Consider the following 13,374-nt stretch of genomic DNA (forward strand, 5'->3'; position numbering starts at 1 on the left):
ACAATTCCTTGCGTTTGCTGTGGGGTTTGGCAGCATCCCCGGCGTCCTCTACCACAGGCCAGCAGCACCCTTCCACCGTGACAACCAGAAATTTCGGGGGAGGGGAGAGTCACTCCCAGCTGAGAAGTACTAAGCTTGAACCAAGCAGCCTGAGTGATACATGTCCATCCTAACACGTACAAACTGGACAGCCCATGTCCGTCCTAACACGTACAAACAGCCCCACACCCCAGTCAGGCTTCGGTCCCGAGATGTGTCTGCAGCCAGGCGCTGGAGCGTGGAACTCACATGAGGGACGATGGCGGACTGCACTCCTCGGTGATGTCGTTCAGGATCACATGGGCATCCTGCATCTCCTCCCGCTCACCCTTCCGCTCGGCCACGTAGCCTTTCAAGCCAAAGATCACTGAAGAGGCTGAGGAAAAGAGAACAGAGCCAATACAAAACTGTGCCCTTCCCTCTGGAAGCCCTAGTCCCAGAGCAAAGGAGAGCGACCTCGGGCTGTTGAACGCAGCAGGGTCCTAACAGAGCAAACACACAGCTACACCCCGCAGGACATCTCCCCGCAGCAAGTCTGCAACCCCGATCAGACCACTGTTGAGTGGGGCCCATTTCTGCAAGGCTGAACAGTGGGCAGCAGTTCGTATAGGAAGGACAGCTCATTTAAGAAGGCGACAAATGAGAGCACCAGAGCAGGGCGTGCTGTCACCCTCAGAAGTGGGATTGGAACAGGGAAGGAATCATAAGCAAATCTGGTCTGGTCAGTAATTTCATGAGACAGGAAAATTTCTACTTCAGAGACATGCGAGTAAGTAGTTTATCCCAAGAGCCCTGTTGGGCATCAGAAAATATGCATTTCATGCTTGAGGCTAGTGAAGAATTTGAACAACTGAGGAAGAAAAGGAGACAGGAGTCCCTGTGGGCACAGAAACCTATTTATGTTTAAGGGCCAGGCTGGGCAAGCTCCTGGTCACTTTCTGACCCCTGGGGCCACATCAGGAACAAAGGAGCTTCTCAAGGGCTGCTGCTGGCAGGCACGGAACAGTGTAGGCTGGGGGGTGACGTTCTCAGCTGCGGCCCGCAGAGTTGAGAAGAAGGGCCTTTCACACACGTCCTTGGGCGCTCTATGGCTCCGAAGGACAAAGTGGTCGGGTGCAGTGACCAAACACCCACAGGGATTTCTCCTCGGTGCTTTTCATTTCTTCCCCACTATGACAAGTCACAAAGCTGACGACCAACTCCGATCGCCTTCCCAGCGCCGGGCTCTCGCGGGAAGCTGCCCACTGAGGTCACCACAGAACCCTGAGCGCTGACCATCAGGCTGTGACAAGACAGGGACTCAGAGAGAAACTGGGTGGGCAACGTACTTCTGAACCCCCGGAACAAAAGGAGGCTTCCCGCGTGACGAAGGTGGGGTCAGGGTCCAAGATGCCCACGCAAAGCAGAGAGAGGAAACACAGCTAAACATGGAAACCTGTCTGCAGAAAGGGAGTCCTACCCACTTCTCATATACAGACACAAGAAGGAAGTCCTGTCAGAAAGCTGAGCTTGGTTTTGCTCTGGGTGGTTTTAAAATACCAAGTCTAATACATTTGTTTTCAAACTGTCTAAAACCTTTACAAACTTTCTTTTCCACAAGCTCTTCGCTGCCATTCTCCTCTTCTTCAGAGGTTTTTCTCTTTGCTCCTTTCCCTTCATTCTTCACCACTGTGGGTACGGAGGTGTCAAGAGAACCTGGAAATAAAGAGAAAAGCAGACAGAAACACAGCTGGAGACTGCTACACAAAGACCCCCAGGCAGACTGGGGCCGTCCCAGCCCTTGAAAACAGAGCGACATTCCAGTGCGGCCTGGCTGAGCAGGCACAGCAGTCCTGACTCCACGGCAGGGCGCCTGGGCACCCCCAGGGGAGGCCACGAGTCAGGGCCCAGGCCCTGTTCACACCAACCGTAAGAGGCTTTGCGAGAGAGGCATCTCTGGTCAAAAGACACACCTGTGTTCGGGCTGCCGCACACACGTGAGCTTTACGTCCACGGGCTCTTATTTATAAATAGGGAAGTTTCCAAAGTCCACCAAGTGGCACATCCTGAACAAGTTCTAAAAATCACAAGTGCCAAAAAAGGCTGAAAATACAGTCAATGTCGGACTTTAAGAACTCTATGTATACCGAGGCACAGCAGGGCTGCTGAGGCCGTTCCCAGCTGTGAGGGGTGAATGTGAACCCAAAGTCAGCGCTCAGAGCCCCTGCAATGTGGACGAGGTTAGAAAGGTCTCGTTTCAAGTCCCAGTTCTGCCACTCACGAGGAAGGGGTGTCCCTAAGGCGTTAGTTAACCTTCCAGCCCCAGTTTGTCACCCACAGCTCAGAGAATACGGTCATCTCAGGGTTGTTTTGAAACCGATGGGCACCACAGTGCCATCGAGTCGCCAACAAATGGCCGCTGCTGTCCTAAGTGGCCCCGATATTTTCCGCACTTAGGTGTAAAAGCATGTGACCATTAGTCAACTACTTTTTGCCAGACATTTCTGAGTACTGAGGGAAAAGAAGAAAAATGTCCCTGCATTTTATAATCGGTCCTTTTGCAAGTAGTTGACTCTTATTTCACACAACAGTATTAATACAACACACGTGCCGCCCCACATAACAAGGCAGATTAACTGAGAAAATGTCAGGGACGTTTCCAACAGACTCTCCCAATGGTCTCTCCATTAGCCTCCTGTCACTTACTGTCTTCTGTTTTCCCAATGAGTACGTACAAGATTCTTCCTTTCTTTTAAGTTGCAAAACAGAGAAATTTTTAAAGCTTTGTTACTGACTTCTAATTGAATCACACTAGCCAGAGAATGTGGTCTGTACATGAAGTTGATTCTTTACGGGGACTCACTTTATGTCCTAGAATGTCGTCAATTCTTGTAAATGGTTCTTGCCTCCTTGAGAAGAACATGTCTTCTCAAGAAATCCAGAACAGTGCATGCAAGACTGGATTCTGTGTCCCAAACCATCAAACCCGTTGATGGTGGTGTGGCGTGTCAGTTGTTCCCGGTTTATTGTCTTTTGCCCTGTGGACAACTAAAACAGCTATGCTGAGTTGTTCTTCCTTTTACTAAATCTGTAGGAGCCCTGTCTGCGCATATGTAATTAACTTTCATTATAACTAAATGTCCTATCTTTATTGGGAAGGTTCTAGGCGAAATTGTGAGCACGAGAATGCTGTCGTTTTTTGGTATGGGTATGTAAGATGATTGTAATACTTTTTCTAAATATAGGAACTGTACTAATTCAAGCCATACTTTCTAGACTAATGCCAATGATTTTATGGTAATGAATTAACAATACAAAAAAGCTATCTGAAAAGCATCAAGTATTCTATTTGACAACTGCATGTGAAAAAAGACAGTCTACAACCCCACTGAGCCCCGATGGCAGTACCTTCCCCTCACTGTGGGGAGAAGTTGTCAGTGAGAGAAATACTAGAGACCTCATTATGACACCCCAGAGGAATCTGCTCTATTCTTCCCTTCTACTTAACTGGGACATAAAAAGAAGTTAAACATTCACAGAAGAGGTAAAGCCAATGTTAATAGGCTTGACAAAAATAAAATTACATCAATAAACAGAATCTTGAGAACCTATGAATTGACTGGAAAATAATTAATGAGGGCCTGGAAAATTCCTGCACACGGTCTGTACCAGTCACTAAACCAGTGTCATTCAGACTTTGTTTTCTTGAATCAAAATTCTTTTTAATGTAAGTAGCATAAAACAGAAGACCTGTTTATCTGTATTTATAGGTTCAGGGAACTGAAAATATTTTAACTGTGTTTCATATATTCAGACACCTGCCGGACACATTTGGGTCTGTTAGGAACATAACAAGGAAACCAGAATGACCGATACTGATATTTAAAAAAAAAAAAGTTAAAAATTTCAAATTAAATACTGAACTCTTAATTCTTAGTCAGTTGTAAGAGGCTAAACCCTAAGAAGTTAAAAAAAAAGTGACCAAAAAATGATGCAGTGTTTAAGTATCTAATCTTTCTGCTTCCACCCGATGGTGCCTATTTAGTTCTAATAAACCTTCTGCTGTACTATGATTTAATGTCACCCTAACCCTGTTAAAAGCTTTAAATCAATTTCATGTAAGAGTAAAATTCATATTATTTCCATTAGCACAGTGGATTTTTTTCCCTTCCACTTACCTGAGTCACCACTGCTGGCTGGTGGGAGATCGTCAAAAAGCAAAGGTCCCCCTGACCCTGAAACACAGCAGAACACTTAGTGAACCCACAAAACCTGGATGAGGCCTAAGTTTCAGAATCCATCCCACCAGGACACCTACGCAGGTCATTGAAATAAACTCAAAACTCTTGTGTCAATCCAATGGCAACTCAGACTGCAGTAAATAAGGCCTTGAACCTATTTTAAAGTCCTATCAATGAAAGGAAACAAAAACCTGCCTTAGAGTTAAATCCTATTTCAGCTAGTAAAATAAACACTCAAACGAACCAGAGAAAGCTGCTCAACATTTTTACGCAGTTTCTCAGGGCTAGCAACTAGTGGATTTTTCTGCCTTACCTGATGCCATGGATTCAAAACTTAAGACAGTCCAACACCTAAAACATCTGTGTGTTGAAAATGGGGGAAAGGGAAAAAGATTGAGACAACTACAAGCCCAGGATGACACGTTGACACACACCTGGGACAGCCTGGAGACTGTACCTGAGTCAGCACTGCTGGCTGGAGGCAGGTCGTCAAAGAGCAGAGGTCCTTTCTGGGCTTCTTTCCCTAGGACATGGACACATGCTTAGAGTGTGGTCACCGGCCACCAGGGGCTTTCAAAGGGGGAGACGTCTGAGACTGTTGCTATTAAATTCACATTTTCTCCTCCCTGTTGGACAAAATTTATTTTAAAAAATATCTTCTTGACAGTTATTTAACATGGATATTTGTTTCCAACAGTTCCAGTCAACATAAAAGCTGTGAAAGATGACCCAACAAGCATTTTAGGGGACACTGGGTAACTTGAGAAAAACAAGTGTTTTTCTTGATAATTTCAGTATTGAAAGTAACAAACATTCAAAAATCTTTCTTTCAAGTGAATCCTGAGAAGAAAAAAACCGATTCTAGAGCAAGACAACAAAATCCCATTTCCGTAACATTCTGAATTGACCACCAAGCAGAACGGGAAACCAACGAGCACAGAGATGAGAGGCTGAAGGACGCAAACCTGTCTTACGTGGCGCCCGCAGCACCGTCACAGACGCAGAAGTGTCTACGGAGAAAACATGGCGAGGAATTGGAGCTACTCCAAGATCAACTCAGGAGAATGCCCGAGAAATTTTTATCTAAAAACCCAAAGGCTTACACAACAAAATACTTCTTAAATGTTTTATTCTGTTATCCCTTTCCACATAACATTTAACCACAATCCCTTATTCCCCAGCTTTCCCCCCAATTTCTATTTAAGCTATTAAACATAGGAAAGGGCACACAGGAACGTGGGCGGGGGCACGGGGGGGGGGGGGGACGACACAAAGGGCTGAAGATGCTGAAGGTACCAGGTCACATCCTGTAAGCTCAACACTCAACTAAATAGACCTTGTTCCATCACTTGTTTCTCAGAGTTCAAGCACAGAAATGCACTCATTTAAAACCCAATTCATCTATAGCACCTTTTGTCTCTATGGAGGAATAAACTGGGTGTCAACTGTACTCTTTTAAAAACGAAAAATTTTAATTAAAATCTATAAACTCCAAGGAAGGAAATGTCTTCAGGAGTCTTGAGGTCAGAAGTGCTACCTTAATACCCAAATAAATTCCTGATTTAACAAAACGTAACTCTTCTGCTTTATACTCCTAAGGCAAATGGGAAATGACTATTCCACTAAATCATATTCTTATCCCTCAGGATTACCCTAAACAAAAATTAAGTATTACCGTTGCAAGTACTTTCCTTTTTCTCACCAGCGACATAAGGACTGTCTGGCAAGTATTCAAGGGCATTAGGAGGACATTCAAAGGCATTTATTTAGGAGAACCATTTCCTCACTGTAGTAATCCTCCTGCAAGAACCCCAAATATCCTAGCAGGCGCTTCCAAGGGAAATCCACACTGCACTGGGTGTAACCAACAGAAAGCCCATTCTCCTGACACTCAAAGTTGCCTGGGATTTCAGCGGGGACAGAGAGCCAGGCATTGTGGGACAGGGGACATTATAGGGAGGACAACCTGGAGAACAAGCGACCCTTCCACTGTGCCTTGTCAGATTTTAATTTCTGAACTGAACTCCCCTCTAAATCAGGTCTCTCTACTGCCTATGTCCAATGGGGGGGGGGGCGCTGGCAGCACGCATGCCTCACAGGAAGCCCCAGCTGTAGCGCTAGGCTGGCCCTTCTCCTTTGACTACAACTCAGTGGAGGATACTCCCCGCAACTGAGCACGCCCTGAGAACGACCCACCTCCTCCTGCTGAATGGAATGGCCCCTCTTGCCTCACTGGAATACCGTGAGTGGTATTTCAATGAAACACATGAGATCACCTCACGCTTTTGTTGTCACAACTGAGAACTGTTAATAAAAATGATCACTGACATTCACTGCCTGCCAGGCACTCTTCCAACTTTAGTGCATTTAATACTTATACTGACCTTGGGAGGTGGATTATTATTACTGTCGCTCACTGATGAGGAAACTGAGGCACTTAAGTTAAACAGCTGCCCGAGAGAGACAGTGAGGAGTGGGGATTCAAACCCTGGCTTCCTGGTCCGCAGCCCACGTTCTTGGCAGGGCGCTACCCTGCAGGCCCCCGCACCCACGAGGTGTGGCTGGAGGACAGCACCGAGACCAGCTCATTAAGCCAGCACAACCCCACGATGATAAACCCGAGGTCTGAACATCTCCAGAGTACCTTCTGTCTCAACATGAGGATCAAACTCAATGCTAGCTCGCCTCTGGGTCTTTTTTAAAAAACCCATAGGTCACAGATGCTCTAAGGGGAACTTCTGATTATCCAGATCCTTACATCCTATTCTAAACAGTAATTCAAAGTACTGGGGCTGCTATCATTGCACAAAGTATGACCTTGACCCAAAACTTTGGAAGAGGCCCCCCAAATTCAAAACATAAGAACCCTAATAATGAAACAAGGCTGAAGACAATTTTTCATTACAGTTCACGTCACCCAGGACTTTTTTTTAGTTATCTACATTCTGAACCTAAGTCTCCTGAAAGTTACACACTATGCTGAGAACAATGCCCTTGGACCGATCCCATTCAGGCTGGCTAACGGTTGCTATGCACAATACAGAGATCAAATATTTTGCCTAAACTGTTTTGATACCCGAATTTTCTTTTCAACTCCATACGTGTGTCCCAAACTCCAGAGAGGTATTAGCATTAGGAAACCGCCCCGCCTCCCACCACACTTCCCAACCACAGTAACTGTGGAGCGTACGCTTCCCACTTTCCTTTATGCTCATGCACTTGTATTTTGAGCACAGGACACTGCGGACGTCACTCATTCGTAGGGTCACCAGGAGTCAGAGCCCACTCAATGGCATGTAACACACAACACACACACTGTACGTGCATTTTAGGCTTTTAAAGGTAGAAGTTTGCTGGGCACGAGCCTCTACACGTCTCACTATTCACGCAGGCCATCAGGGCTCGTCCCCAGCCAGCACTGCGGGGCCTAATTATTCTTTCCAACAGTCGCGTACTAGTCCACACGAGCAGCAGAGCCAAGCACTTGTCCAGTTCCCTTAGTGATGGGTGTGCAGGCCAATTCCAGTTTTTTACATGACAAACAACGCCACAATAAACAACCTTACACACACATCTTTAATCTGCTAGACTGCTGGTCAAAGGTATTAGTAGTTTAAATTCAACAGGTGCCGAAAACTGTTTCAAAAACGTGATAACTTCCACTCCCAACACACTTCATGAGAATGTCTGTTTCTCTACATTCTGACCACGCTGCCAATTCTGAAATCTGATGGGTGAAAAGAGTGGAACACCAGTGACATGCTACTCCTCTCCTCGTGACTGGTTCCCATTGATGGGACATTTGCACTTCTTCTTCCATAACCTGTCAGGATACATCCTTTGACCATTTTTCTAACGGGTTATCTGTCTTTTTCTTATTAATCTGAGCCTTTTACTTATTAGAGATAGTAACCTTAAGCGCTATGTATGGCAATTATTTTCTCTCAAATTGTCTTTTGCCTTTCTGGTATTTTGTCCTGCAGAAATTTTTAATTTTAACATAGTTAAATCCATTTTAATTTTTTATAACTTGAGTTTTTTCTTGCTAAACTCTGAAGTTTTACAATGAGTCTAAGTTTTTTCTAACATCTTAAAATAACCTTTATTTTACATTTAGATCTCCAATTTTTCTTAGAAATATTTTGAAGATGTCCTGCCAAGCAAATGTTTATTTAGTCCTTGACAGCTGACCCTCAGTTTTAAAGTGTCCTGATGTAGCAACCTAGTATGTGAAAGAACTACGCTATAAAACAGAAACCAGGTGACTGGCAAAGCCACCTTAAACCAGCACACCTTTAACTGGCTTGGATTACCAAATATGAGCAACCGATCTTAAAGACACCTAGTCAGCACTTTTATGAGTATGATACAATTGAGAAGTTCCACTTCTGTCTGATGTGAACAAATGTTACTTTCTCTTTTAGGAAACCTACAAACACACACAACTTGGGTTTGAGCCATTAAGGTCCACTTTTACACAGTGAGTTTTCAATTGATTCGAACAGGTCAAACCCGCATTATTCAAGGTCACCTGTGCAGTAGGGAATCCACGCATGCAGGGCACCGCTGTAGTTACATATGTAGTTACAGCAGATTTTCCACCGCGTGGGAAGACAGTGCCCCTAACCTCTGCACTGTCCAAGGATCACCTGTGTGTGTGCAAATGCACGTGTGTAAACTTGATTCAGCAATCAAATCTGTAAGTGCTGGAATGAAAAAACTTGATTTAGCACAAATTCTGAAAACATCAACAGGCACACCTCACTTTACTGTGCTTCACAGATGCTGTTGTTTTTTTTTTTTAACCAACCGAAGGCAACACACTCCACCAGCAAAAAGATTACGACTTAACTTTATCAGATTCCTGCTTTATTACGGTGGTCTGGACCCAAACCCGCAATATCTCCGACGTATGCCTGTAATGCATTCTTTCTACATTTTTCTTCAGACCATAAAAAATTGGAAGGCTTGGACGTAGGAATATTAGATGTGATGTTTAAAACAAAATTCAAAGAACTAAACAAAATACACTTGGTGATCTGAGCTGGGTGATCTATCTTCCCTTTGGACACTTAAGTATTTCCCACAAAACCCACTGAAGAGTGCATCCACTGCGCCCCTTAAATAGCTGTTGAAGTTAACAGCTATGCACTAACATCAACCAGGCACTGACCATGTGCCGCCCCCCACCCCACGCTGAGCTCTACAGTGCTTTCTCTAATCCACACGTTAGCAGGAGGTGAGACCCCCACTTCACAGATACAGGAACAGCCACAGAAGGTAGTTAGTAAGAACAGAGTTCGAATTTGAAACCTCTAATTCCATGTCCCGAACAACTCTTCTTGGAGACTCTGAAAATGACCAGGTCTTTTATCACTTCCTGCATTAGTCAAAAACTTGTGGCACCTGCACGTCAGGTGTGAGGCTCACAACGGTGCAGTTTAGCTTCATCTTTCCATCCACTTTAGAAAGCCAACTTATTTTCCCTTTCATTTCTCCCATTTTGTTTCCATTTCTCCCATTTTTAATTTTATCAGTCAATACCATAGCTCTTCTGAAAAACAATGGCGTTTCACATTTCAAAAATCAGCATTTTCACAAAATCAGATTCTTCTTGTTGATTTTAACTACTTGTCAAGAGAACTTTTGATCCCAATTCTGTCACTCACTTCAGTAGTTATCCCTCTCAGCTTCATGTCATCTACAAACACACATGCCTTCTTTGTTTTTAAAATTATTTTAAAAAATACACTCAGCCAAGCAGGGCCTGTCACAGTGCCTCGACCCTTCCTGCAGGCAGGGAGAACCCCACTAATCCACCCTCCAGGGAAGGGGTGTTTAAACACCATGCAGCCCCCACCCCTCATCCTGTACCTGCGAACAGGCTTTCCAACTGCCCACTGGTAAGACTTAAGAGTTGTCAGGTTTTTCACCAGGATGTATATAGTCAATAATAATAACTATGTACGGTGTCACGTGGGCACTAGACTTATTGGGGGATAACTTCATCAGTTACATAAATGTCTAATCATTATGTTGTGCATCTGAAAGTATTATAATATTGTATATCAATTATAATTGAAAATTTAAAAAAAATTTTTGAAAAAATTGTCAGGTGTTTCTTTTTTTAAATCATCTTAAAGATGCCTTCCTCTAAACAGACCCATGTTGATTTCAGGTAAAAAGTTATGATGGAGTTTAAAAAAAACAAAAACACAAAGGATAGGCTTCCAGGCACATCTGCGAATCTAGACTGCGCCCCAAACATATTCAGACAGAAATTATACTCCATCAACAAAGACTACATACCCAAAACCAGCGTTTTTATGCACAACTAGAACAATGTAGAAACAAACGGCCGAGTGGAGTACACTTGGCTCAAGGGCCAGTTGTTTAGCTGCTTCAGTCCATCAAAATGGTCAGTGGGGGAGGGCACAGCGCCATCGGTGGGAGTAACGGCCTAGAGGGCCAGGCCGTTCACACAGGACAAGCCAGCCCCCGGGCCCCGTGGGGGGCAGACCCACACCTTCTTTGGGGCCCACGTCACACCGCTGCTCTACGCTGGTTTGCTCGGCGAACTGGAGGACCGCACGTTCCCCGGGGAGCACCTCGCGCCCGGCCGCCGGGAACCTCCGCAAATGAGAAGCACGGCCACGTTCAGAGGACCAGTTCCAACAGCGCCGCCGGCCTCCTGCCCCGCTCCCCGATGGGCCGCACACGTCACTCCCGCCGGCACTCAGCAGATCCCCGTCCTTAACGTCGCCAGTCCCAACTGGGGTCCCCCGCGTTCAGAACTAAGCTCGTTGAAAGCGAGGGCTGGGTCCCGTGGCCCTCCGCGCCCCGCCGAGCAGGCCTCAAAACCCGGCGGCTGATGCAGAAACACCGCTTCCAGGCCCCGCAGGCTCGACCGAGCGGGGGCGCGCCCGCGAATCCCAAGTTGTTTCCCGCCCCCACGCCAGGTGTGCCGACCGGGCCCGAGCACAGCACGGAGCCCGACGTCCCGGGCAGGAGAGCACCAGGAGGCCCGGCACGGGGCCAGGGGGCGCGGGTCCCGCCGGCTGCGCCGGGGCTCCCACGGCGCGTGGGACGCGGGCGAGCGCGGAACCGAGGCCGCGTCCACGGCAGCCTGCGAGGCACCGGGGCGAGGCCTCCCCCCCGCGGGCGGCTCCGCCGCTGGCGACGTCAGGCTCGGGGGGAGCACAGCCCCACCCGCCACGGCGGCGGGCCTCGGCGCGGGTTCCGGGGGCGGCCGGCCGGCGCTCGGCGCACGTGAGGCCGCGCACAAAGCACGCGCGGCCGGGCCGGCCGTCGCCCCGCGCCCCGCGCCCCGGCCCTTCCTTCCTGCGCAGCGAACATGGCGGAGGCGCCCACGCCGCGGCCCGGCCCCGCGCAGGCCGCGCTCGCCCCGCCGCGCCTCCCCGCCGCCCGCCGCGGGCCTCCGGGCCGCCGTCAGCCCGCCCCCTGCCCCTCGCCCGCCCGGCGGCCACCCGCTTACCTGCAGCCGGACGCGGCGAGCGCTCAGGCTCCGGCAGGTCCCCGAACAGGTCCATGGCGGCGGCGGGGTTGGCAGACGCGCAGCCCGCGAGCGGCGGCGGGCCCCACACCCGGCGGCAGCGGGCTCCACACCCGGCGGCGGCGTCAGCGACGGGATGGCGGGGCCCCAGCGCCGTCAATCAACCGAAGGCGGGTCCAGAACGCCACCAATCGGCGCGCGGCGTGGCCCGGCCGCCCCAGAGTTCTGCGCGCGAGCGGGGTGGGGCAGTGAGGGGGCGGGGCGGCGCGGCGCGCACGCGCGCAGGCCGCCCCTCCCCGGGCGGGAGGAGTTGGGGCTGCGGCCGCCGTGTGTCTCGTGGCGTCCGGCGCCGGCCCGTCCTGCCCGCCCGTGGCTGATGTCGAGAAGGCCGGTCCAGAGACAGATGTCTGAGCTCAAGGGCAACTGTAGAGCCCTGATGTCTGGGAAGACTTCGTGGGGCTTTTCACATGCCGTCCGTCCCTTTGTCTTCCCAGCCCTCCGTCCCCAGCCCATTTTAGAGATTGCAGAACCGAGGCTTCATCAACGGGCTCTGAGCCTTAGGCCTGAGACCCCGTATGATGCAGCATGCAGAGGAGGCATCCCTCCACGGGTCTGCACCCACCCGGGCACGGGGGGAACGGGAAGCCGTGGGGGGAACGGGAAAGGGCGGCTTCCACGTGATGTTCCAGAAAAGCGCCGGGACGCCGGGGAGATGGCCTGGTGCGCACTGACCGGCCTTGTTGTCCTATTGAATGGACGCAATTTCGTAGAACATCCATATCAAGCTATGACAGCAAAAGACAACAACGAGGCCACTCTACGTCTGAACACAGACAACATATGGACATGGTCCAAGTTACGAAAAAAGCCAAACATCCCTCTATCTTGGCTAATAAGAGTGATGGCTGCTTCTTTATCCAGTACAAGGTTAGCCTTGGTCTGCTTTTCCTGCCGTCTGCTAACAGATAAGATGTATTAAGACCCCCAGTCAAGGAATCACCTCCTCCTTCTGACAGTATCCAATCCAGAGCAAAGCTGCACTTCCTTAAGTGTTTCCCCCAATCACCTAACACAAACCCGAATCTTACAAGTCCCTCCAACATCCCCTCACGGAGGCTTCCCATGGTGGTGGTCTACCTGGCTGTGATCAATCATAAACCCAACTCATTCAACGGCAGACGTGTTTCTGGTGATCTCTGGCTTTAGGACATCGATGGGCCCAGCAAGCCTCCGTACTTCTCCACTGCTCACTCACCACCATGTGAAACCTTCACCGCGTGAACTGCCTCCTCCCTTACAGCAGAAATCCACGAACAATACTCATGGTCTCCATTTCCTTCCCTTTCATCCCCTCAGCCCACCGCAACCTAGCTTCACCTCCTCCCTTCTCCACTCCAGCTCTTGCTAAGCTTACCAGTGACTCCCCACTTTGTTGCTAAATGGGACTGACCTTTTTAGCCATCATCGTACATGAATCCCTGCAGCACTGACATTGTTGTCCTCTCTTTCCCTTTGGTTTGTGGGACACATCCCTTGCCTGGATTTACTCCTGCCTCTGGCTGCTCCATCTGTCTCCTTTGCAGACCCAGCTTCTTCTGCCTG

At 48.7% G+C, this 13,374-nt stretch overlaps 1 protein-coding gene across 4 annotated transcripts in view; it reads right to left on the reverse strand.

The window, feature by feature from the left end:
- ILKAP (ILK associated serine/threonine phosphatase) overlaps positions 1-11,970 on the reverse strand; it is a 25,539-nt gene extending 13,569 nt beyond the window's left edge. Inside the window, exons 1-5 of one of the 4 annotated variants that reach the window (XM_081050668.1) lie at positions 11,755-11,970; positions 4,717-4,782; positions 4,197-4,253; positions 1,615-1,734; positions 289-415 (exon numbers count right to left, since the gene is read on the reverse strand). In XM_081050668.1, coding sequence (XP_080906794.1) covers positions 289-415; positions 1,615-1,734; positions 4,197-4,253; positions 4,717-4,782; positions 11,755-11,809 — 425 coding nt within the window. In that variant the 5' untranslated portion in view covers positions 11,810-11,970. Of the gene's footprint in view, positions 1-288; positions 416-1,614; positions 1,735-4,196; positions 4,254-4,716; positions 4,783-10,568; positions 10,647-10,785; positions 10,949-11,754 lie in introns of those variants that run through there. The other 3 variants (XM_081050669.1, XM_081050670.1, XM_081050671.1) reach the window with 3 other exon arrangements.
- Positions 11,971-13,374: the final 1,404 nt, after the last annotated feature.

This window comes from Rhinolophus hipposideros, assembly GCF_964194185.1.
Source record: "Rhinolophus hipposideros genome assembly, chromosome: 6".
Taxonomy (NCBI): Eukaryota; Metazoa; Chordata; class Mammalia; order Chiroptera; family Rhinolophidae; genus Rhinolophus; species Rhinolophus hipposideros.